Source organism: Carcharodon carcharias, chromosome 2 (assembly GCF_017639515.1).
Source record: "Carcharodon carcharias isolate sCarCar2 chromosome 2, sCarCar2.pri, whole genome shotgun sequence".
Taxonomy (NCBI): domain Eukaryota; kingdom Metazoa; phylum Chordata; class Chondrichthyes; order Lamniformes; family Lamnidae; genus Carcharodon; species Carcharodon carcharias.
The window spans coordinates 55518965-55544717 of NC_054468.1; the positions used below are offsets into that span (position 1 = coordinate 55518965).

At 44.1% G+C, this 25753-nt stretch overlaps 1 protein-coding gene across 2 annotated transcripts in view; it reads left to right on the top strand.

Moving 5' to 3' along the window:
* Positions 1 to 25753, top strand: part of kcnab1a (potassium voltage-gated channel subfamily A regulatory beta subunit 1a) — a 395251-nt gene that overhangs the window by 283493 nt on the left and 86005 nt on the right. For both annotated transcript variants that reach the window (XM_041212026.1, XM_041212016.1), the window contains 2 exons: positions 8338 to 8417; positions 15523 to 15567. In XM_041212026.1, the coding sequence (XP_041067960.1) occupies positions 8338 to 8417; positions 15523 to 15567 (125 nt within the window). The remainder of the gene's footprint in view (positions 1 to 8337; positions 8418 to 15522; positions 15568 to 25753) is intronic.

Here is a 25753-nt window from a genome sequence, read left to right on the forward strand (position 1 = left end):
CTCTTCCTCCTGGTGGTGCACTGGCTGGCCAGGTGGCATTTCTTGGATATCTGAAAACAGAAAGTCAGAAGGGGAGGATTGGGTTGAAGGGAGGGCAGAATGGTGAGTAAAGCAAGAGGTACCTGGTCACACCATCTGCAGCTTGCTTGGCATTCCAGGTAGCGGGATGAAGTTGAGGTGGGAGTTGAAAAGGAGCACCAGGCAGTAACATACGACAATGAAGTGGGATGCCACAGACTCTGTCATAGTTGGTTCCATAATCTGAAGCACCATCTCCTCCATCAGGTTCAGGGGATGAAGGTGTGCCTGGCCCCTTCCTCGCTGGTGCCTTGGATTTCATGCCAACTTGTCATGCAAGGGCAAAGGAAGCATGTCACTAAGTGTTGCACTGTGTTTGGGTGATGTGCCTGCTGAATAACTGGATATAAGTCAGGACAGTGGGAGGTAGGTGTAAGGCTGGCATTATTGGAAGGTGTGTGAGAGTGAGGTGGAACATCTGAATGTTAGGCGTGAGTCCTGAGTGGTAGGGACTGTTGCTGTGTGCATGATAGGGCTGCAGTGCATTGAGCAGTGTGAGGGGTTGATGGTGTGGTGATTAAGAGATGTCAAGTGAGGATGCATTCATTGGATTTGAACACCCGTGAAGTCAATAAACTTCTTCCAGCACTACTGGCAGGTCCCTGCGTCGAAATTCCATGCATTGACCTCTCTGGCCACTTGGTCCTGCTCCCTTTAGAGGGTGGTCTTGAGGGCCTCTGGGCCCTGCGGAAACATGACATCCCTCCTCCTGTCAAGCTCCACGATTAATGCCTCCAATGTTGCACACATGAACCTCGGAGCCTTCTCTCTGTCCTGCTGCTCCGTTTGACTAGTCTCCAATGGAACGCTGGTGGCAGCCTCCTTTGATTCAGTGCAGCTTCCCTTTAAGAGGGGCAGGCTGCATTTAAAAAAACTGGAAGCTAGCTCCAACACATGCTAGTCTCACACACTCCGAGGCCCCTGTTGTGCGTGCAGCCCTCCAGCAGGGTGAGTTGTGCTCGGCTGCATAGAGAAATTATGGAAATGAGGAAGCAGCGTGAAGTTTGCATACTGCCTACCTCACCAGGTGCAGGTAGTTCATGAATCGCAAACCCCAGCTCCAGAAAATAAGTGCAAACCATTTTTTTGTTGATCCACTTTTTTTGTTATATCATTATAAAATGTGGAACTTTTATCACTGGACAATACAAAACCTTCCCAGCCACATCTAGTTCTCCACTGTAACTCTCATCAATCAAATAATATTTGGTCCCAAAATTTTGTGACTGTAATGTTTAGACAATTAAAAAATAATGTTGTAGGATTTTTAAAAATAAAAATAATTATTAACTAACTGACAACTAAGTGAGGAATTAGAAATAGGCTGCTATTAACCCAACAGTGTACCTCTGAACAAATGCCATTAGCAATGTCGTTTGTGCCAAATCAGCACCTTCACTAATTGAGACACAGCAAAGGTAGAATTAATAGATGGTTTTGGAAACTCAACTTGTGGGGACAGCCTGTTGAAATAGGCTTCATGGTTCCCAAGCAATTCTTCAATATGTGCAATTATCTATCAGTTTCTAGGCCCTGTGGTAATTATTTTGCTCCTACTGTGGTAAATAGTTGGTGCAATCCTGTTAATTATCAACAGGACAATGAAACCTTAAATTAATTATACAGCAAAACCTAATGAACTCCCAAACTGTGAACTGAAGAGTGTTGAAGAAATTTAGATTCTCTAATATAAAATAAAAAACAGAAAGTATTAGAAAAACTCAGACCTGAGAGCATCTGTGGAGAGAGGAACAGAGCTTTGAGCCCAATGTGATTCTTCTTTGGAAATGGGCTTCCCTACTCTGGTATAGTCTAATTTATTTTTCAAAAGAATACATTCTTTATCTACCACAGGATTCTAGGGTTTGGTATTGCAGAAGGGGATATCATGCTATTTTGCTGAGGTGTTTTTTTTCAGCACTCCATATTTGATTGTCAGTTCATTTTCACTTTAACTTATTGTGACAAAGTCTAACTAGGTGGCGTACCCTGAATTGGAAATGGAAGTCTTATCAGGGCTGTGGGATGGATGGTAGAGACCGAGAATCCATCCATTCAAGGAATGAAGTAGACTTTACCAAGGTAGATAAGTGTGGTAAAATTGCGTGCTATGTACCTTTACGAGAATGTAGTTAGTTGACCATGTGATTGTATTGACCAATTGCTAACACAGCGTGGGCTTCTTGGGTAACTAAGTCTAGAGCTGGAGGTGATTGAAGAAGCACACATGGTGGTAGTGCTCTGTTCTTAGTTCCAATAAACCACCAGTGTTTGTTTAAGTAATTGGTTTCAAGTATCAACTATTTTGTTAATATCAAGGGTGCAGCTCATGTTTGCCGGACAAAGTGAACTCGATAACCAAAAACATATAATTCTTCTTCATTTGGCATTCTCCACAGACAGCAGGAACATGATTAGCTATTACCAGCGAGGAGGAGCAAGGCCCTGCAGCAAACCTCCCACAGAGCTTGCAATGAAGCTTCAGCACCAAATAAAAAGACTGATCTTGCAAAATGAAAGGTTAGATCTAGGATGTACTGCCTTGGAAATGATGCATAAAGGCTGTTTCATGTCACAGCCATGCAAATAATGTTGATGATCACCCGATTGAGCAAGATACAAGATGTGGCTGTTGACTGGAAGGAATAACTTTATTCTACCCTGGGCGCTCTGCCAGAAAGATAATAGTACAAGATGCTTTCTACTATTCATTCTATATGCTGATAAATTAATGGTTTTCTTATGGTCTTTGGGCCATAGAATATGAATTGCCATGAGTTTGCTTAGTACAAAGTTCAGTTTGTTTAATACAAAGTTTGCATTTCAAGCAATGAAGCCTTCTTTCATAGTTAAATTTACAGAAAGGAGCGCAAAATAATGGAATTTCCTGCCCTAAATGAAACTAAGATGCAGCTTTCAGCAATATTTAGATTGGGTTCTAGGCAAGTAGATACGTTGGGCTCATCCACTGGCATGATTCAGTTTATTTATTTTACAGGCTGAGATTAATGCTATTAGCGAAGCCTTAAATTTGAGGTTCGACAAATGCCTCATTTGGAGACTACATTCATTTTTGGAAAATTAAGTTAAAGGTGTCAACCCAGAACTAATGAAGTAAAGTTGTTCACAATTTCCACATTGTTTTCATGGATTGGAACATCAACAGGAGATTCTGTGGCCAAATAGGGACATCTGTTTTGGGTGCAATCAGCAATCTGGGTTCAAATTGAACCCAAAATTGTGCTTTGAGAAGTTTCCATTCAAAGGCCAGAATTTTCCTACATTCCCACGGCGGGTGCCATTGAAATCTCCATCCACATTGGTGGGACTGGAAGATCCCGCTGGCATGAGGGGCTGGAAAATTCCGGCCAAATTAATTTACATATTCTGAGCGTACACTTGCCTGAACCAATACAATTGAGTAGTGTCTTAGAATGTAATTTTTTAAATAGAAATAGTCCCTTTAAAAAATATTCCTTGATATATTGAAAAGTGGTAACCTGGTGCAGTTTGATTAATACAGCTAAAAAGAGGTTTATCACAAAAAATAAGCATTTTTAATCATATATGAAACCTACCCAGGCCAGGGGAGGTGAGTTTGGGTAGAGCAGGGAGTTAAACTCCTTAAAAGTGACGTATGGTTGGGATCCCAATATCATCCTGCCCTTTCCCAGGTTTACTCAGAGTGAGATTGAAGGCGAGCAGGGAATGCCCATGTAGCTGTTGGATAAGTAATTTAAATATTCAGCTAGGTCATTAAATACTGTTATAGCTCTCAATTCTGGACTTCCACTTTTTGAAGATAATGTAATGAGTAAATAACCTTACTTGAAGTAGGATCAAGGAATTGATTGGATGACCTAACATTTCCTGAGAAGCAAAGCGACCTATCGCTCAAGAATTCTCATTTCTGGAATATTACGTTGACATATATGAATATATAGGCTGGAATTTCCAATCATGCAGTTGGATGGCAAAATGGTTGAGTGTATTCACTGCTGCACTGAAATACCTACATATGGTAAAATGCAAAGAGTTACCTGTTGATCCAAGCTCCAATGAATGAGATGGACTCTGTTGAGCAGTGGTCTTCTTGAGCTAGTCTCTCTCTGTTCGTTCAGTTAGTAAACCAGATTCATATTGTCACTGTAAGTACATACTGATCTTTCTTGAATTAAAAGTAAAAAGTGCTTTAGTGTATATTCAGTTTAAGGCATCTAAAGGTTTTTTGTAGCATGCAAGGCTAGTCTCTAAGTGTGACAGCAAATCGTGTGTCCAATCTCTTGCATTCAAGATTGCCTATGCTGAAGAGCAGCTTCCTATAAAGCCATTTATATCAACGGGAAAAAGTTAGTCACAAAAGATCATAGGCTTGAAGTTTTAGGATCAAGTTGGCGGGGAATACATCCCCACTGATTCTGGCTGCCCTGCAGCCATTTTATGCTCGAATGAGCATTGATTGGCAGTAGGTGGGACGTCCCACTCAGGAAGAAGTCCCACCTTGGAGCCCTGCCGTCCAGTCTGATTGGCCGGCAGCTCTCCAGTCCCTGCAGCAGCAGCACTGCAGTGGCCGGAAGAGGGACTGCATGGAGCTGTGTGAGACTCTGCCCCCGGAACCAGAGACCCAGCTAAGTGTCAGGCGTCCCAGGGCAGGGAAGGCCTGGGGCTTTTTGGGGGATAGCCCGGTGGGGAGGGAAGTCCAGAGGTCACCGAGCCTTAAGGGAAAGGTGCCCCCAGTCAGAAGGGGGCTTCTGATGGAGATGCCCGTGCCCCCGCCCCCCCCCATTCACTGCTTGAGATCGACCTTTCCTTATTTTTGGGTTTCCCCCACAGACCTTCAATTAAAAATTGAGGCTGGGCAGGAAGCAGCTCTTAAGTGGCCATTAATTAGCCACTTAAGGACCTCAATTGGAGCGAGGGAACGCGCCCAAGAGAATGAGGATGAACGTATCGAACTCAGGGAGAGAGACTGTGAGGTTCTTAAGCAAATTGATATAGGGAGTGACAAGGTATTGGAGGTGTTGGCAGGCTTAAAAGTGGACAATTCTCCGGGTCCAGATGATTTGTGTCCCAGACTGCTGAGGGAGGCAAGGGAGGAGATCGCAGGTGCTATGACCCAAATTTTTAATTCCTCTCTGGCCACGGGACAGTTAATGTGGTTCCGCTATTTAAGAAGGGTTGTAAGGATAAGCCAGAGAACTACAGGCCAGTGAGTCTCATGTCAGTGGTAGGGAAACTATTGGAGAAAATTCTGAAGGTGAGAATCTATCTCCACTAGGAGAGGCAAGGTTTGACCAGGGATAGTCAGCATGGCTTTGTCAGAGGGAGGTCATGCCTAACAAATTTGATTGAATTTTTTGAGGAGGTGACCAGGTGTGTAGATGAGGGTGGTGCAGTTGATGTAGTTTAAATGGATTTCAGCAAAGCCTTTGACAAGGTCCCACATGGGTGGTTTATAAAGAAGGCAAATGCACATGGGATACAGGTAATTTGATAAGGTGGATTCAAAACTGGCTTAGTAGTAGGAGACAGAGGGTGATGACAGAAAGATGCCTCACTGACTGGAAGCCAGTGTCCAGTGGCGTACCACAGGGATCTGTGCTGGGTCCCCTATTATTTGTCATTTATATAAATGACATAGATGACTATGTGGAGGGTAGGATTAGTAAGTTTGTGGATGACACAAAGATTGGCTGGGTGGTTAACAGTAAGGTTGAGTGTCTTGGGCTACAGGAAGATATAGACGGGATGGTCAAATGGACAGATAAGTGGCAGATGGAATTTAACTCTGAAAAGTATGAGGTGATACACTTTGGAAGGAGTAATTTGACAAGGAAGTATTCAATGAATGGCATGACACTAGGAAGTTCTGAGGAACAAAGTGACCTTGGCGTGTGTGTCCATAGATCTCTGAAGGCGGAGGGGCATGTTAGTGGGGTGGTGAAAAAGGCACATGGGACACTTGCCTTTAGCAATAGAGGCATAGATTACAAAAGTAGGGGGGTCATGTTGGAGTTGTATAGAACCTTGGTGAGGCCACAGCTGGAGTACAGTGTGCCGTTCTGGTTGCCACATTATAGGAAGGATGCGATTGCACTGGAGGGGGTGCAGAGGAGATTCACCAGGATGTTGCCTAGGATGACACATTTAAGTTATGAAGAGAGGTTGGATAGATTTGGGGTTTTCATTGGAGCAGAGAAGACTGAGGGGTGACCTGATCGAGGTGTACAAGATTATGGGGGCATGGACAGGGTGGATAGGGAGCAGCTATTCCCCTTAGTTGAAGGGTCAGTCACGAGTAGGCATAAGTTCAAGGTGAGGGGCAGGAGGTTTGGGGGGGATGTGAAGAAAAACTTTTTTACCCAGAGGGTGGTGACGATCTGGAATGCGCTGCCTGGGAGGGTGGTGGAGGCAGGTTGTCTCACATCCTTTAAAAAGTACCTGGATGAGCACCTGGCACATCATAACATTCAAGGCTATAGGCCAAGTGCTGGTAAATGGGATTAGGTAGGTAGGTCAGGTGTTTCTCACGTGTCGGTGCAGACTTGATGGGCCAAAGGGCCTCTTCTGCAAATGTGTGATTCTGTGATTCTGATTCTGTGAAGGGTGGGTTTCCTGTCCGAGGCCTTGCCTGTCCCAGTGTAAAATGGCTGCGAGATTGGAGTGGACGGGAATCCGGAGGGAAACTGGCCCTTGCAATTTCACATTTCCCCTGGCCTAAAAACTACCCGGGGTCGGGGGAGTGTAAAATTCTGGCCATGGTGTTCTGCTGTGATTACTACTCAAGATAAAGCTGCTCTCAAACTTGTCCAGCAGACCTTGAGACAGCCAATAAACATTAGGTTAGACCCTTGGGCAAATAAACAACTATGTCAAGGCACTAAGATACACGCTGTTAGCGTTTTATGATTGAACTCGGTGTAGAAAATTTTACAAAACAAGAAAATGTGTAAAGAATGAAAGCAAAGCCTGCATTGAAAATGCTAAAAAAAAAAGGAATCCGCAATTGCACGTTATAACTTTCAGTCTTTATTGATTCAGGATAAAATGGTCTGATAGTTTGCAGTTATCTACCTCAAATATCCTGGAGAGAGATTGGCATGATGGATGCTCAAAATAAAAGTAACTGAGGAAAACACTAATTTTTTAAATAAGGGACTGGATTTGACCAGTTCCTCTGGAGATGGGTTGGGAGGCGGGAGACCTCATAACATGGTGGTGGAAGGTATTGGGGGTAGAAGCGGGCCAATTAAGTCAATTAATTGACCAGTTATTGGCCACTTTCTGGAGGGGCATCACCATGTGGGGAGACTGCCAGGTATATCCTAACAGCCTCACAGTGAGGTCCTGGCAGAGGATCCCTCCTTTATGGCCACTCCAGGCACCCACCACCCCCACAGGGAGGCAATGGCTGCCCCCACAGCTATGGCACTGCCGCTGCAGAGTGCAACCCCTAGATCACCAGAGCCTGCCTGCCTGCCCGCCCCCGATACACTAAATAAAAAACATGCCTTGCCTTTCAGAATGCTTCAGCTTGGAGCTGCCCTCTCCTTCCTACAGCCTCAGCAGTGTCCACCTCTATCGGTGATGCTGAGGAGCTGCTGGCCCTCTGACAGCTCTGGAGGCAGGTCTCCATCCTCAATTGGATGGCAGTCCCAGCAGCTGCCTCTCAGTTGTCTGAGGCTAGTAACATGCTGTCCAGGGATGCTGCCTGCCTGCATGGGGTCAGGCCCTGTTTTAGATCACAGTGTTGGACCTACTTACCTTTTTGAAAAATTCTGACCAAGGTTTCCATCTTGGTTTCAAGCATGTCTGGAGGAATGTCAAGCAAGACTTTAGTGACCTATACCTGATATTGGCGAAGTTATTATAATAATTTACTGATTGTAGTTTCTTGTTTTACCACGTAAGAGAACAAGTTGGCTGTAGTGTTACATTTTTATATTTGTAGCCAGTTCCAGAATTTAAGTCCAACTTATATAATATCAAACAATCAAGTACACATTAGGACAATTGGGAAAGGCTAAACGGATGATGTTACATGCTCTCTCAGGTATGCTGCCTCCTTTTTATAGAAAGTGGCAACCAAACTTCAGATATTGCCAAGCATATTACTGCCGAGGGCCATTGGACAGGAAATATAATCCCATGCTTGAAGAGAAGTGCTGAAAGAAGAATGGAAAACATGGGCCTAAGACAGAGTAGTCAAATGTTTCAGAACTGCACAGCTCAGCTGTCTTTTATATTTTGTATTTACAGGTGGCCGAGCAGCTAATGACAATTGCCTATGAACATGGAATAAATCTGTTTGATACGGCAGAAGTGTACGCAGCTGGCAAGTAAGTGAATTGCCTTATTCTCTGAGACTGTGCACTGTACCAAAATAGAACAGCCACTGTCACCAAATGACTTAGGTTATATCAAATTCTTATATTTGAGATTTTATTGTTAAGCAGTTATTTAAAACCCAGGGCTAGACTTTCAAAACTTTTCTGACAATGAATTTTTTTCCTATTTTCCCCTTTATACAAAATACTTTTGTATGTGTTTCTGAAACTTACACTTTACTTTTGGATGCTTATTTTCTATATGTGCAGCATTTTAACATTTTTGCACAACCTGTGCATAATTGTTCTGGTAACTATAATGACTCATTAAAATACTTGCAGTCTGAAATGATTGTTTCTCCCTGGCCCCTTTGATTAAAAATGACATAGACCAGAAAATGATGCTATATTGAGCAAAATTGTCCAGTCCCATTGGCGGCAGGTGTCTTTGAAGGTGTGAGCGGACAATGTGGCAAGAAGACCAAAAATTGGTTTTACATCGTCGTGAACACAGTTTACAACCATCTGCTCCACCCATCAGTGATGCGCTGCGTTTCCAGCTGCTGCATGTTGGGAACCTAATTTCAATACTTCAGTGTCTCATTGTCAGCTCTGCTCGCCTGAATCATCATCCAACGCTGGATTATCACCATACTGATATGTTTTGCAACTGTACATAAGCAATGTGCACCTCTCAAATTGCACTTTGCTCAGGACTTCAAGGTTTGTTTGCCTATCTTGCTTCAGGCAGTACTCGTGGTCATCAGCACCAAGCTTCACAGGCAGCACCGCATCACTTTCAAGGGGGTTCACAGGCAGGTCTCTACCTACCAGAGCAGCTGTAAGGCGGGGATGGCTTTTCAATGGCTGAAGGGCTAGGGCTTGCTTGGGGAAGGGGAAGAAGTGGCCTCAGGTAAGGGAAGAGGCTACAGGGCAAGAGCTGTTCTGGGGAAGGGGGAAAAACCAAGGTATGTGTGGGGGCACATGTTGATCAGTGCAAGTGTCCTCAAGATGGTGAGGGATGTGGCAGCAGTCTCCAGAGGAGATGAGACCAGATGGAAATATGAGTGTGTGTGTGAGTGAGTGGTGATGTCCCTTGAGCTGGCAGTGAGTGAGCTGCCAGTAAATGTGTGATTGTCTTGAGTATGAGAGTTTAGAGTGATGAGATGGTTGCCTTAGTCTGGTGGCATGAATGAGATCCTTCATCATCTTTCTGCACTGGATGGCCAACCTTTTCTATGCAGCATTCGCACTGACCACCACTGCCACCATCTCCCAAGCTGGAGTGCTGAGATTGCTGGACCTCCTGTGGACAGAGTGGGGGTGGTGGACATCACAGCAGGCCTCCAAAAGGAGGCCACTGAACTATTCTTAGTTTTCAGGGCGACGTCTTCACTGGAGCAGCCCTGGGCTGCAAGGATTGAGAAGTGTGCGCGTTGCTGCAGTTTAAATATGGTGTCCGGTGTGAGGAAGCTGTGAGGTAAAGATGTGGTGGGCCAATTGAAAGTCGCCCGCCAGCAAGATGGCATGTTTCCTCTGGCTGCATAATTAATGAGGCGGGATGCAGATGATATGGTGTGAAAACCCACCATTGCGACTGGTGGGTAAAGCAACTTTTTTCATACCCACTACTGCACTTAGTGCAAATCTGAGACGATTCCCCCCATTGTGATTCACCAGTGATAAAACCATTGTTGCCCCATTGATAGGGTATGTGAATGAACCATGGCTTATTGGATCGGTAGGTGCCAGGTGAATAATGCCACGTCCTCACTGCAAAGATAGTTCAACTTTTAAATTGATCTAGTAGTTCAGGAGGTTCTAACATATTTTGGACTGAAAATGAACTTTCTCAGTTTAATGAGATCTCACTATGACCAGGACTCCATTGTTCTAAAATTTTTAATGCCTGCAGACAGAACATCTGTCAAACTAGACAGATTTCTGTATTGGAATGTGAATTTCATGCTAATAGGTAGATTATTAATTGTAATCTGATTGTCCTTGATTAGACATGAATCCCTAATAGATCCCTAAGAATTCAATTTAAATTTTAAATACACTACCTGGCCTTAAATAGCCAGAGTCTGAACTATTCACGACTGGCAACAGTAAATCAAGCACAGAATTTAGTTTAGATTAGTGAGCCTTGGGATACTAGTAAAACAGCTATTACTTCAACTAGCATCCAGGTTTCCGATACAGCATTGGACTTTGTGGGTGCACTCACAAATCATACCCAAATTAGATATGAGACTGAACTGGCTGTCCAAATCTAGTCACAAATTAATTTTGGTTTAAGCCTCATTTAAATACCTTTGTGAGTTGTAGCGACCAAACAGCTACCCAGGCTGCAGGTTAATTATACAATAGGATATCAGATGACGTCCAGGCTGAGCAAGCAAGCAGATCAGGCCTTGAGAATGGAGATAATCAGGGCTGTAGGGGTGATTGAGATTGGGGGAGTGGTGGGGGATTCTATCATGGCCTAACAGGAGGCTTCAGTCTCCTGTGAGTCCAGGAGGAGCACTTTTTGAGTTAATTCCAGTGGTTCCTTTGAGGACTGATTGGTAAGCTACATTGTACCTGGTTCAATTGGGCCAAATATACATGGAGGATGCTGTGCTCACTTGTGCATGAAGAATTACAAACAGGGTCCTATTATTAGCATAGGACCCCAATTTTCATATTTACAGACCTCAGGAGGTGAGGTGAGAGTGACTGCCCTTGACATCAAGGCATCATTTGACTGAGTGTAGCATCGAGGAGTCAGTGGGAAGTAGGGGGAAAATTCTCCGCTGGTGGGAGTCATACCTAGCACAAAGGAAGATGGTTGTGGTTGTTGGAGGTCAGTCATCTCAGCTCCAGGATATCACTGCAGGAGTTCCTCAGGGTGGTGTCCTAGGCCCAACCATCTTCAGCTGCTTCATCAATGACCTTCCTTCCATCGTCAGAAGTGGGGATGTTTGCTGATGATTGCACAATGTTCAACACCATTCTTGACTCCTCAGATACTGAAGCCATCCATTTCCAAATGCAGAAAGACCTAGACAATATCCAGGCTTGGGCTGACAAATGGCAAGTAACATTCATGCCACACAAGTGCCAAGCAATGACCATTTCCAACAAGCGAGAATCTAACCATCACCCTTTGACATTCAATGACATTACCATCACTGAATCCCCCATTATCAACATCCTGGGGGTTACCATTGACCAGAAACGGAACTGGACTAGCCAAATAAATACTGTGACTACAAGAGCAGTTCAGAGGCTAGGCATCCTGCGCTGAGTAATTCACCTCCTGACTCCTCAAAGCCTGTCCACCATTTATAAGGGACAAGTCTGGAATGTGATGGAATACTCCCCAATTGCCTGAAAGAGTGCAGCTCCAACAACACTGAAAGAGCTCAACACCAACCAGGACAAAGTGACCCACTTGGTTGGCACCCCACCCACAAACATTCACTCCCTCCACCACTGGTGCACAGTGGCAGCAGTGTGCACCATTTGCAGGAATTCACAAAGGCTCCTTAGACAGCACCTTCCAAACCTACGACCGCTACCACCTAGAAGGATAAAGACAACAGATGCATGGGAACACCACTAACCGCAAGTTCTCCTCCAAGCCATTCATCATCTTGACTTGGCACTATATCGCAGTTGCTTCATGGTTGCTGGGTCAAAATCCTGGAAGTTCCTCCCTAACAGCACTGGGGGTGTACATACACCACAGGGACTGCAGCGGTTCAAGAAAACAGCTCACCACCACCTTCTCAAGGGCAACTAGGGATGGGCAATAAATGCTGGTCCAGCCAGGGAAGCCCACATCCCGTGAATGCATAAAAAAAAGTTTCCTGCTGGAAACAGTAATGCAGGCTGCTCACTCATTCACCTCAAAATCGCATCTGCTGGGCCTTGGGTATCAGTGGGACAAGCAAATATTCCCTTCAGTGTTTGTTTTTCTGGCAAGAAGGCTGGAATTTGAAAATCACCTCATGTTTCTCCACTGCAGGCATAATGCTACAGATCAAACAAAATCTACTGAATATTCCTAAGTAAATAACTTGCTCACCAGAATTTGTTGTTGTTCTGTCCCAAGTGTGTAGATTCCTATTGATTACTTGGACATGATTTACAATATTTAAACTCCTGCTCATTTTAACTGCCAGTGGGAAATTGCACTAGCGAGTTAATTTCCACAGGTCTGCAGCACAATCAGTCAGGCCTCCTTTAAAACCCATTCACTGTCTTCTCACCCAAAGCAGTGGAACATCAATTGACTACAAGGTGGGTGACAGGATTAGGTTCCGAAGGTTTCTTGCACTCACGAAAGGGAGGTCCGGGGCGGGGGAATGCTAAAGTTGCCTTGTCAGGGAAGCTTTCCTGGCCCAACATAGGGAGTTAATGCATTTACTTTTACCTCTGCTGGGGCTGATCTTCTTTTGTCCAGCTTGGCCTGATGGGAAACCCACAGCAGCTCCCTTGTTCATGCCTGAGTTATGATTGCATTTAACATCATTGAGACCCAACATGCATATTGAACAATAGACCTCGCTGACTTTGGGAGGGTGTCCTTGCTACCTACTCAGGGGAGCAGGTTAAAATCAGAGGGAATGCAGGATCCTTGCAGCTATAGTGGGAGTAAGGCCATCTTACTGCCTGTCTGCCTGGTCTTCACCGGACAAATAGAGTTAAAATTGGTCTTTGTGGCCTTCATCAATTCCATATTGAGCAGTTGGCATTGTGGTTACAGAGAGCTTGGCAGTGTCAGGTTTTCATCCTTTGGATGGGGCATTTTTTTGACATGCAACTGATGCAACTGAGTTAGAATACATGGCAACCAAGTTTAGGCCAAGTTTTTATTCTAGCACTTTAAATGTTGGACCTAAAATAATGCAAACTGATTTCATATTTAAAAGAAAACATCAATTCCTGGGGACCTGGTACATTCAATGTAAACACTTTCTATTGTGGGTATGTTGTGGTTATGTCACTGGAATAACCCAGAGACCAAATCCAACCAAGGCAGTTTGAGAATTCGAATTCAGTTTTAAAAATCTGGAAATAAAAAGCTAGTATCAGTAACACGTGACCATGATAATTTTGGATTGTCATGTAAAAAAAATCCAATAAAATATTTTAGAGAATGAAACCTGCTGTCCTTACACAGTCTGACTTACTTGTGACTCCACTCCCACACCAATGTGGTGGGCACTCAAGTTGCCTAGCAACTTGCTACAAAGCCTCCTTACCTAAAACATTTGTGGGAGCATCTATGACAGTGGTTCAAGAAGAAGGCCCACCACCAGCTTCTCATGACAGCTAGGGATCAGTAATAAATGTCAGCCTTGCCTGCAATGCTCACAACCGAGGTTGATTTTTTTTTAAAAAGTTATTTCATTATTGTCCTGCCTAGTAGAATAGTTAATTAGGTGATGGGGTACGTTACATTGAAAGTACATCGCCAGAAATGAGATTCCTCTTGAAGAAGTATGAAGAGAAATAATTGGTGTGCAAAGGTTAGACTGCTAACTGGCAGCATTCATTAAAATGAAACCTACCTGTCACCAAGCACTGAATATATGAATAATTAGGCGAAGTTCTTGCTCAGTGTTGTAGTTGCATCAAAAACACTACTTAATGGAAGCTTATGGAACTTGATTCACTGAACTTAAATTTCATGTTTGCATCAGGGATGCTTTTTTCTGGATAGTACTGAACAGAGAAAGCACTGTTTATAAAAGTTCTCCTATAGCTTACTGCTACAGGACAACAATATTAAAACTGTTATCTGCAACTACCTAAACTATACTACAACCAGTCAACTAACAGATTTTTGGCTGTGAAATTGAGCTCCTTAGCACCTGTTTTATTGGTGCTACGAATGCTGTTTTTCCTCTACACTGCAGCATGAGTACGAAATTCTGGTGCTAGCCACACTGGATGCCATTTTAATGAGGTTGCTGGTGTGCTCAGGGAGTGACCAGCACAACAATGCAGAGTAGGCAGATGGTGATGCCAATCAGCATATAATGGTAATATAGGACAGGGTGTGGAACGTGCTTGAAGGCCTTGGTCATGACTTCAAAGATTCTGCGCAAACTACTTGCTCCCAGGCATTAATGTATATCCCCTTGGGCTACAGCATAGCAGGGAAAATAAGCAGGAGTGATACAGAGCAGGACAAGTTGCTCAAAGAGAGAGAGAGGAGGGAGAGAAGACCTCTCAGCAGGAAGCCATATTGAGATAAGGTGTTCAGAGGCAATTCTTCTACCTGAACCACAGCAAGGAACAGCGTGTCAGATGTCTCCATTTCATAAAGGATGTCCTCCCTGAAATCTGCCACCTGTTGCAGCCACAACTGCAAACTCCAAACAGGATGAGGATGGTATTGCCAATGGATGTGATAATGAATGTGGTGATGAACTTTTATGCATCTGGATCCTTTCAGGCTGGAACAGGTGATTATTACAACTGGGCTGGGAATAGTGCTTGAATTATCAAGCCCCACTGCTCCACAGGCTGAACCATTAATTTAAATGTTTAATTTTCGCACCGAATGGCTAGTTGTTTACCTATATGTCTAGCACCCGGAAGAAAAGAGACTCTGACAAGGCTCCTTTCAAAAGACTCAGAATGATTAATTTATTATGGAACTAAACCTCTTTTAAACAAGTTTCAAGAACTGGTTGACACTCAGTTGTAATCTGGAAGTATAACTAATGAACCCTTTTGAGCTTCCTTCAGTACATTTCTTTCACAGCACTTTCTGAATAAGCTACCAATGAAAGTTCAATTCTTCTTATTTTTCAAAGTGTTCTTTGCATTATCTCAGAAGAACAGCACACATTGGACAAATCTTTTGAATCATCAAGGTTTCCTACACTAAAAATGAATTTTGTGGTTTTAAACATTTGTGTTAAACATTTTCTAATAAATATCCAGTGACTGTTACCCAAGGATTCCTCCTGTTGTGTTATGCATTGACCAGGTAGTCAAATATAACAAGTCCCATTGGTGCCATTTGTATTTTTACTCTATTTGGCATGTGCTGATGTAACAATGGCTGCTGCATGTTATGACATTAATTCTGATCTATTTAATATTGTTTCAGGGCAGAGGTCTTACTTGGAAACATCATCAAAAAAAAGGGCTGGAGGTAATACTTTTATTACTCAGTTTGGGTCTGTTTTGTTTTCTCTTCCTCCCATTCTATCAGTTGTACCCCTCTTCCCAGACATGTTCACATCTCTGTGCATTCTTCCTTCACTGATAGGTCACATGGATGTTACTAGCAGATAGGACTTGCTGTGATTTTCTTTTAATTTATAAATAATTACTGCATTTGGACAACTAGGATAATAAATGCAATCTGATGTGTTTGCAATGGAACAAAAGCTTCAATCTTTTACCAGCATGCATTGAATGACCAAATGAAATATATACTGAGCTGTACAATGGTCATGAAGAATGAACATTTGGATTAATTTGCACCTTAGTTGGAAGTTGAAGAGATACATGAAGGGCCAGGTCCATAAGTGCCTTTACAGCACTGCTGGTGGGCCAGGAGGAGCAGCAGTGTTTTCCCCCACTTCCCAACAAACCGGTAAAAAGCTTGACTGTGCAATCCGACTGACCCCTCTGCCATTTGCCTGGCCCTCTCCATTATGTGATTGACCCGTTCCCCATCTCCATTGATCTGACCATCCATTGAGTTACCCTTGTTTTTGCCAGATACCCTGTTGCAGCCTGGAGCCTCAGGCCTACTTGTCCAAGAGCTAGCCAACCTTCAATCTGGCTGGTTACAGCTGGGAAACAGAATTTCTGTCAAATCAGATCCTGTTGTTAAATTGGGCAGGACCTCCCCGATCCCACAACTTTCCTGTCTGCCTGTTATTATCAGGACCAACAGGTCACATCTTGTTTTCAAGTCATGGATTCCAATCGCACTAAAATTGCAGGTATTGCACCCACAATTTTCTTAACAGCAGCTTGCTGCATGCAAGGCCCCACCAGTGGTGCAGAAACTTGGAACATTTGGCCAACTGCAGTTGCAGTTCTGGTGAAGAGTCATACGAACTCGAAACGTTAACTGTATTCTTCTCCACATTTGCTGTCAGACCTGCTGAGTTTTTCCAGGTATTTTTGTTTTTGTTTCAGATTTCCAGCATCCTCAGTTTTTTGCTTTTATGCAGTTGCAGTTCTCTCCATTAACAAGCATGCCTCAGGGACACTGCAGAGCTCGCAAGAATCCAGTACCAAAATGTGAAATTGGGAAGTAAATTAGATTTCTTCCATGGCTTATTTACTCTCTTGATTTGCTTCAGGTGATGAATAGCTTTGGCATTTACCATTTATTTTTATTGGCATTTGAGTTTATTATGCAGAACTACCAGTTAATACTAAAAGAACTGAACTGTCACCCACAAACTCTTCTCATTTTAGCAGTGCTCACTTTATTTAATCTCCTGTCTGCCGAGTACTAGCAGAACATTTAACATTTGGTTGGTAAACTTAAGACCAGGCATACCTATGTAAATAAAGGGGGTGCTATGGAATCACTTTAGTTTGATGAGTTTCTCCCTTCCTCCTCTAAAGCTCACTCGCTGAATTTTTTAAAATGATCCTTGATACTTGTGATGCCTGGAAATCAAATGTGTTTAATGTAAATATCAAATGAGCCTGTACATGCAAAGTTGTATTGATGTTCCAATGCCATTTTGACCTATCTTTTCAACTCGAGAACGGATTATTGCCTTTTTGTGTTTACCCAAAAATACTGCTGTAATTGTAATTTTAATCTTTCCTATTTCTTGATATTTTAATTTAAGCAAAATTTGTTATCAACCATCTAATCAACCAGGATTGACTGCAACCAATATGCTGATTATGTTGAGTTTAATCAGAGTTTAAGATGGGATATAATGCACTAGTTGTACAGCAAAAACATACAACAATGACAAGTGGCAAAAACCTGCCCTGGTCAGGCAGAATGTTGACATGTGCAAAGCACTTTTTCTTTCTTTCATCTTTCTCTTCTCTTGGTGCTTCATGTCTTCACGACTTCTCAAACTACCCAAGAGTGTTAGCATGTACCCATGGGAGTTCCTCAGCACTGCCCACTGCTCTGAAACCTCCCAAAGTCTTTTTCAGGGGTGGCCCTGGATAGATTATTTATTATTTTCAGGGCCTGATTGCCCTATAAAGATATCTTTTATTACAAAATGCCCGATGTTATATAAAGTTCTTAGTCTAAACCATGGGTAAAAGCTCAGCCTAATGTCATCCAGCTGCCAATTGCTTCTTGAGCCTTTGCACATACCTTCTGTCCTTGATTGACTAGGTTTGTTACATCACCTTTCCTTATCTCATCATCGGAAATTCGCCATGATTGGTTTTATAACTCCCTTCCATCTCATCTCTGGCCTCCAACTAACCCATTGTTCAGGTTTTCAGCCTAAAGTTGTTCATAAGGCCTCTTAATGAGCTATTCAAAATGGCTATCCGATCTAAGTGGTCTAATTCCTTATCAGACTATTGAATCATAGGGTTGTTCACTAAAGTAAAGTCTATTTTACTTCCATGCCCTAACTAACTTTCACATTTCAGCAAGCATCTTAATTAAGCAAGGTTAACCGAAAAACCTAACACATCTTTGCAGTATGGTTATTTATTTTAAACATCTATCCTATTGCCCTCCCACTATTACAGAGCCCTCATTTGACAATGGTACCTTTTCAGCCTAGCTACAGTTGTCAACACCTAAGAATAATCATTCCACCAGTGTTTGCTTCCAGGGAAACAACAGTTTAAGCAGTTTCCAGTAAAACTAAACTTATAGCACTAACCTATCCCTTTCTGTTTCAAGCTAATTATATATATTAGGCATGTTGCTAATTTCTAACACTATCTGTCCTATGAACAGTGGCAGTTCACTCATTGCCATTGTTGGTGGATCCCGATTTTTATTTCCATGAATGAGTAAAATGTAACTTGAGATTAACAGTGTGTCTCCTACCAGAATGAAATTCAGAATTCTGTTTTTAAGGCTTACATAATATTTAACATGAAAATAAATATAGTGGTGCCTCTGTGGTCCAACTTATTAGTATTCCAAAGAGCTGTGCTGTGGAGGATGCTGGATGTAAGTTCTGAACTATGACTTGCGATGTGGTGGGATTCATTTACTGATGATTCCATTTTGCAAGACACCAAGCAAGGGTCAGATTTCCTGTTGGAAATACTTTAAATTTCATTTGCGACCTCCATCTACCCAAGGAGATTGAAAAGCCACTAAACCTCCAGGGACACACCCCCCATAGCATCATTAACATACACAATGGATAAAAAAAACCTCTACTACTAGCTAATGACATCAACTTACATTTATATGGTGTCCTAAATCTGGGGGCAAAAAAACAAGGTGCATCACAGAGGGATGAGGAATAAATGGAGACTAAACCAAAAAACAGAGCTGAGAAAGAGTGACCAACATGTTTGATCAAAGAAGTGGATATTAAGGAGGCCATAAAAGATGAGAAAGGTGTGGTAAAGCAGAGGGGCTTAGAGAGGTAATTGTGGAAACGTGGTCTAAACGACTAAAGGCAGGACTAGGAATGGTGCAGGGAAAGGGGCAGAGCAGATGCACTAAAGGCTAGTTCAGAGAGGGTTTGTAAGGCTGGAGGAATTTACAGAGGATTAGGGGGAGAGAAGACCATGGAAGGATTTAAACATTGTGATAGGAATTCTGAATTTTAAGGCACTGGGGCACCAAGAGCCAATATGAGAATAAAGCGTAATGGATGAGCAGACTTGGTGTGAAATAAGGTACGAGCAGCAGTATTTTCAATTAGATGAAATTTACTGAGGGTGGTGAAGTGAAGGTCAGCTAGGGGAGATTTTTTTTCTGTATAATTCTTTTAGAAATTAGTTATTAGTTCCAGGCCATCAGAATAAATGAGAATTATCTGTTTACCAAAGAGCGTTAATTACTAGCAGCAGTGTTCAAACAACCTTGCTGTAGTTTTGCATGTTATTCACATTAGGGACTTAGGTGTTCATTGAGTACCAGCAGATGCATTAATGAATTTTCTGAGTGCTGTAACACAAGAACACAAGAAATAGGAGCAGGAGTACACCATATGGCCCGTTGAGCCTGCTCGGCCATTCAATACGATCATGGGCTTCACCTCCATTTCTTTCCCTGCTCCCCATATCCCTTGATTCCCTGAGACAAATCTGTCTCTCCTAGCCTTAAATATATTCAGTGATGGAGCATCCACAACCCTCTGGGAGAGAGAATTCTAAAGATTCACAACCTTTTGAGTGAAGTAATTTCCCCTCATCTCAGTCCTAAATAACTGTCCCCTTATCCTGAATCTGTGCCCCGAATTTTAGATTCCCCAACCCGTGGAAACAATCTCTCAGCGTCCTCCCTATCAAGCTCCTTGAGAATCTTGTACATTTCAATGAGATCGCTTCTCATTCTTCTAACAGAAAATAGACCTAATTTGCTCAGCTTCTCATCATAGGACCATCCCACTCATCCCAGGGGCCAATTTGGTGAGCCTTCGTTGTACCACCTCCAATGCAAGTATATCTTTCCTTAAATGCGGAGACCAAAACTGCACACAGTATTCCAGATGTGGCCTCACCTAAACCGTCACCTAAATTCTAGCAGGAATCCTTTATTCTGTACTCCAATCCTCTTGCAATAAAGGCCAACGTGCCATTGGCCTTCCTAATTGCTTGTTGTACCTGTATGTTAACTTTTGGAGTAAAGTACTCCAACCTGTAACGTTAATGTCATTGGTTCTCAGTCAGCTGCTGTCAGGACATCAGATCACAGGTTTGGACTTCATCAAGTGCCTCCATTTCCACATTAATAAGTAGATTTACTATTTGACTTAAGATAAGGTCATGGTTTTATTTGATTAATTTGTTCCTTTCCATTTGCCATGGTGATTAAGCAAACCTACTAATCAATGTTTTTCCTGTACATTAATTAACCAAACTATTAAGGGGCTGTGACAACATACTTACTCAGCTTGTCTTTACAACCAATGACTTTAATTACAGTAAGAAGCAAAAACAAGTCACCATTTGTTACTTTTTCTATTTATGGAATATTAAATCTATTTCTTTAAGTATGATATTAAGATAACAGTAATTATGAGCTAGTTGTGTTAAAACAAGGAGAAACACTAAACAACATAAAGTGGACTTACCCAAGTGCTTAAATAAATTGTCAATTTTAAAACAAATATAGCGGGAATTTAACGGTAGCTGCCAGGTTTCTGGAAAGAAGTTAAAATCTACAGGATGACTGCAGAAGCCAGAGGCATGCCATTGCTGATCCTTAACTGGTATTTCTTGATAGACAGCTAATCCGACCATCCAAAGCTGGTGATGCCCTTCCTTAAATATATAGATGTGGTCCGGTGATGCCATCGGGTCCTAACTGAAATTTGAACTCCAGCCCGAACAGTTGCCATTATAGTTTTCCTACCAGGTGAAAACTGTCCGAAGAGGGTGGGAAGCAGAAGAGGTCATTAAAAAGTTTATTTTGACTTTCCATTGTGAAGAATTGCATTTCTGGGATCCACAAAGCAAGTTTAGGCCTCCTGCCCTGAAATACCCCTCCTCATGTATTAAGATATTTTCAAAACTCCCATCTCCAAACTTGGCAGGTGGTCCCTGGCTGTTGAGTTTTCCATGGGCTGAAAGCCACTTTTCCCCCTTGACATGTTTCCTGCTGGAAGTTAAAATCATCCCATAGTTTATGGCCTGACATTCACACTTGGTGTGTGTAACAAGTCAGTGGGCCCAGAAGAGGACATATAATCTGCTCCCTGGTGAGATTGTGTTTCCAATGCGATTTCACGCTGGGTGGCAAATTCAGGGTCACCCAGTGTGAAACGCATCTTCTCAATGGGTGGAAGGGCTGGGTGAGCGCAGGAGCCTGCTGGGCTTCGGGTCCAATTGCGACCCTCTGGGGCATTATAAAGCAGCAGAGGCAGCTCCCTGAAGGCTGCCAGGGGGGACACTTTGTAGCTTTGCAGTTGTTTGACAAAACATTTTTTTTGAGCTGTAATGGCATCTGCACCTGCTGGGCACGCCAGTGCAATGGCAAGCCCTGTGGGCACTCAACCCCCCTGGTTCTCAGATGAGTGCCTGGGAATCGTCATGGAGGAGGTCACCCTCAACTGTAAGGATGGCAAGAGGAGGCCACCACATCTGACCAAGAAAGCATGGGCAGAGGTGGAAGCCCAGGTCAGCAGCCATGATGTTGTGCAGCATACATGGGTGCAGTGCTGCAAAAGGTTCAACAATCTGCTGCACTTGACAGGAGTGAGTACCGAGTTGACATGGACCTTGTGTGGAGAAGTTTTAATGGCTGGCTGTCTCCCCGTGGTGCTCAGGGGTGTAAGAATCTGAGTTCCAACTGTCAATGATATCAGTGCTGGCCAAGGTGGTGAACTCTGGCTACTTGGCCTGATTGCTTTGTGGCTTGAGGGCTCTGACTCAGATGTGCCTTTCAAGGTGTTCCACAGGTGGGTTTGGCCAGGCTGCAGTGGTGCTGCAGGTAAACAGCGGATTAATCAATGCTGCTCTGTCCTTTCAGGAGAAGAGAAGCCATAACAACATCGAGAGGTCATGGACAGGTGGAGGTCCCCCAAACCTGCTCATATTGATGAGGAATGAGATGGGTGCCTTAGAGATGGAGTGCTGGCACCCAGCTCATTCTACTTGTCGTGGATAGGCAGGGGTCTCTGACGAAGGTAGAAGTGCAGTGCACAGATGTGAGTGTGTTGCAGTGTATAAACGTTGTTGTGTTGTCTCATCTGTAATGGAAACCTCAAACCCGGAGTCCCCAATATCACTGAAAGATGATGGCACCATGATGCAGATCTTCATCGTCTCACCAGCCCGCCGAGCATGCATAGTGACAGAATGATGACTAATACTAATGACATGTTGTTTTCCTTCCCTAGAATTGCCATCCAGCAAATGAGTGCAGGATCCACACTTGACACCTGAGGACCAGTGCCCATCAAATGCACCTGCTCACACCCCCTCTCTGCTCCAAGTACCAGCACAGATATAAGCACCTAAGTGGTCGTTAAATCATTGGCTACAATGTTAGTGCACAGTGGGGAGGGCGCGGCACACACACATGAGGAGCTGTTGGAGGCTGAGAGTGCCCAAGGCACCAGCAGCCGGAGGACTGCCAGAGATCAGGACCATGCTGAGTCCAAAGCAGGTGGCAAGTCTCTGAAGTCGTCTATTAGGTGGCAGATGCTGAGTGTCCAGCAGGATGTGCAGGAGGATCTGGCAGAGATTTCTGAGGGTTTGCATGCTATGAGCTATGTCATGGAGGAGTCTATGCAGAGCATGAGTACTGGGTTGATCCTCAGCACCGAGTGCACTGCTTCCTCCATTGAGAAAGTGCCAACACTCATGGAGAGGCAGCTCCAGGAACAGAATCGGGTTCCAGGGGTTGTGCTCGGACCTGTAAGCCCTCACACAGGCAGGGACCTCAGTATGAGCGATGGATAAAGCACCTAGTATCTCTGCTGGGTGCCTGTCCATCAACGGCGAGCAGGGAGGTACAGACTTCAGCATACGAGCTGCTTGTATCTCTGGGAGCTCCTGTCAGGGCACTCTGGATGATAGCAGCGGCACCTGCAACCCTCTGCCATGACCATGGCATCTGATGAGGCCGCGATGAATGAGGAGTGCCCAACCGTGGTGCTGAACTCTCCCTCTCAGGTTGGGCCTGCATAGGCTCCACTGGCCAGAGGACAACTGCCAAGGTCATCAAGGCCAACAGGACAGCGCAGTCAGCAGACTGCCTCCAATGCCACTGCCAGCAAGGGGGATGGTCACCAATACGCAGCACTCACTGCACCATGAGCACAAGAGGGATTTTTGACAGGTGCCCTTCTGTTCTGCCATGTTTTGTTAATTTGTTTACTGATGTCATTATTAACACCATATATTATCATGTTCATTTTCTGTGAGTGCCAACATTGTTATAAATTTTGCTTTTGTGTTACTGGCCTGAGTATGCTTCTCTTGTTTTGTAGGTGCAGGGCATGCCAATATCTCATGCTGGATGTGAGTGGCTCTAAACTTTATTGCACAGGCACTGAGTGGACTTTGGGTTCAATGGAACAGGTCATTTCAAACATCCGGTAACGAGGTGCCCCTGGCATGAGGTGGAAGCAGTACCTTGGCGGCCGAGCTGAAGGTGTACTGAATCAAGGCTTCCCTGGAGAACCTGCCTCCCTGAAGGCTCCAGCAGTCTGCTTGCATATCCTCACTGTGTTCTTCCCCAGACTCCTCTTCTGACCCATCACTGGAGTCATCCGCTGTGGCCTGTGGAGCTGCCTCAAGATCCTCTTCCTCCAGTGGGTCCCCCCTTGCCGTGCCAGATTGTGGAGAGCACATCATGCAACCACTATGAGTCACACACTCTGGAGGATATTGTAGTGCTCCCTCACCCTGAATGGTCCAGGCACCTGAATCTCATCTTCAGCACATCGATGGTCCCCTCAATCACCGCCCTTGTGGAGGCATGACTCCTATTATACTTATGCTCTGCTTCTGTTCTTGGGTGCCAGAGAGGCGTCATAAGCCACCTTTTCGATGGATAGCCCTTGTCACCCAGCAGCCATCCACCCAAGCTGGAGCAGTGAACAGCCTTGGCACCTATGAGTGTTGGAGGATGTATGCATCTTGGGAGCTGCCAGGGCACCTTGCACAGACTTGTAGAATCAGCATCCTGTGATCATACACTATCTGCACCTTCATGGAGTGGAAGCCCTTCCTGTTGACGAAGGCACCCGACTCACCTGCTGGCGTCTTGATGGCTACATGTGTGCAGCCGATGGCACCCTGGATGTGGAGGAACCCAGCAATTGCAGCAAAGCCTCTGGCTTGCTCAGCCTGTCTGGGCTCGTCCTTACGGAAATGAATAAATGTTATTACTCGCCTGAACAGAGCTTCTATCACTAGCTTGATGCAACTGTGGACAGCCGTTTGGGACACTCCACACAGATCCCCCACTGACCCCTGGAAAGAGCCAGAGGCATAGAAGTTGAGGGCCATTGTGACCTTCAGAGCCACTGGCATGGAGTGTCCACCCATACAGTTGGAGGTGATCTCTGTCCCAATCGTCTGACAAATGGAGTTCACAGTCTTCCTGAAGAGGCAAAGCCTCCTTCGACATAGCACCTATGACATGTTGAGGTAGCTGCATCGCTGCCTGTAAACCCTGGCAGCAGGATAGTGACATCTTCTGTGGCGCCCCTTGTGCCTGCACCTCTCCTCCCACGGCGCTCCCTTGGCCGCTGCCTGCAGACATTTGGCCTCCCCTCCCTTCTGCCCCTTTCGTCCTCCTTAGTGAAGCTTCCATCAGAAGAGTACACAATCCCCATTTCCAGAGAAACAAAAGACTGTCTTGTTACTGGAAGGGTCCACACGCTATAAATCCTTCGGGGCATTGGAAACACCAATAAGCCCTGAAGTGAAGGCTTACAAAGCAAAGGCTGAAGCTTAAAACAGAGATAAAGCTGTCAGGTTTCACTAAGCAACCAGTAGCAAACTATCTCCTAAACTCCTCGCTACTCACAATGTCAGTGCTCCAGACCCTTTTTATCCCACCCTTAGATGACAAATCGTTAAAAATGGGCTGCCTGCCTGCCTGTTTTGCCCGTGTGCTGAGTGCAAAATTGCACGGGCAATGTAAAATCAAGGACAATAGGCTTTTTAATGGCCTTAATGGGCCCTTCAGTTGTCGGTTCCACTCCCGCGCATTCCTGTGGACCTCAATATTGCTTGCATGCGCAATGATATTGGGAAGCATACCTGACGCCAGTTCAAGCAATTTCACATGCGTTCAGGTCAAGTGCATGCCCTCCCGATCAACGTAAAATTCTGGTCCACGTGTTAATTCATTATGTTGTGGTTTGGGCTTAATTCTTGACGTAATGACCCTTCATCCATGAAACAGAATGTTAAGTAGAATGATTTTTTAATGAAACTTCTGTAATGGAGGTTCATTCATAGTTCATGAGGTATAGTTATGTAAGTGTTTGTAAAACAGTGTTTTTAAGCAGATGGCCTGAGGAGGTGGCACAGTACTCAATATTCAAGTGCACTACAGCATGGAGAGGTGAAGCTTGGATTTGTACTCATAACTTTATGCATGACAAGATCCTTTTTTTTTTGCCAGTGCCCCTGGGGTAAGGCACACAGCAGACTCTGAGTGGGTGTAATACACTTGGATTTCAGAAGACATCAGATAAAATTCAAAAACTTAAGCTTCTAAAGAAAGAGAG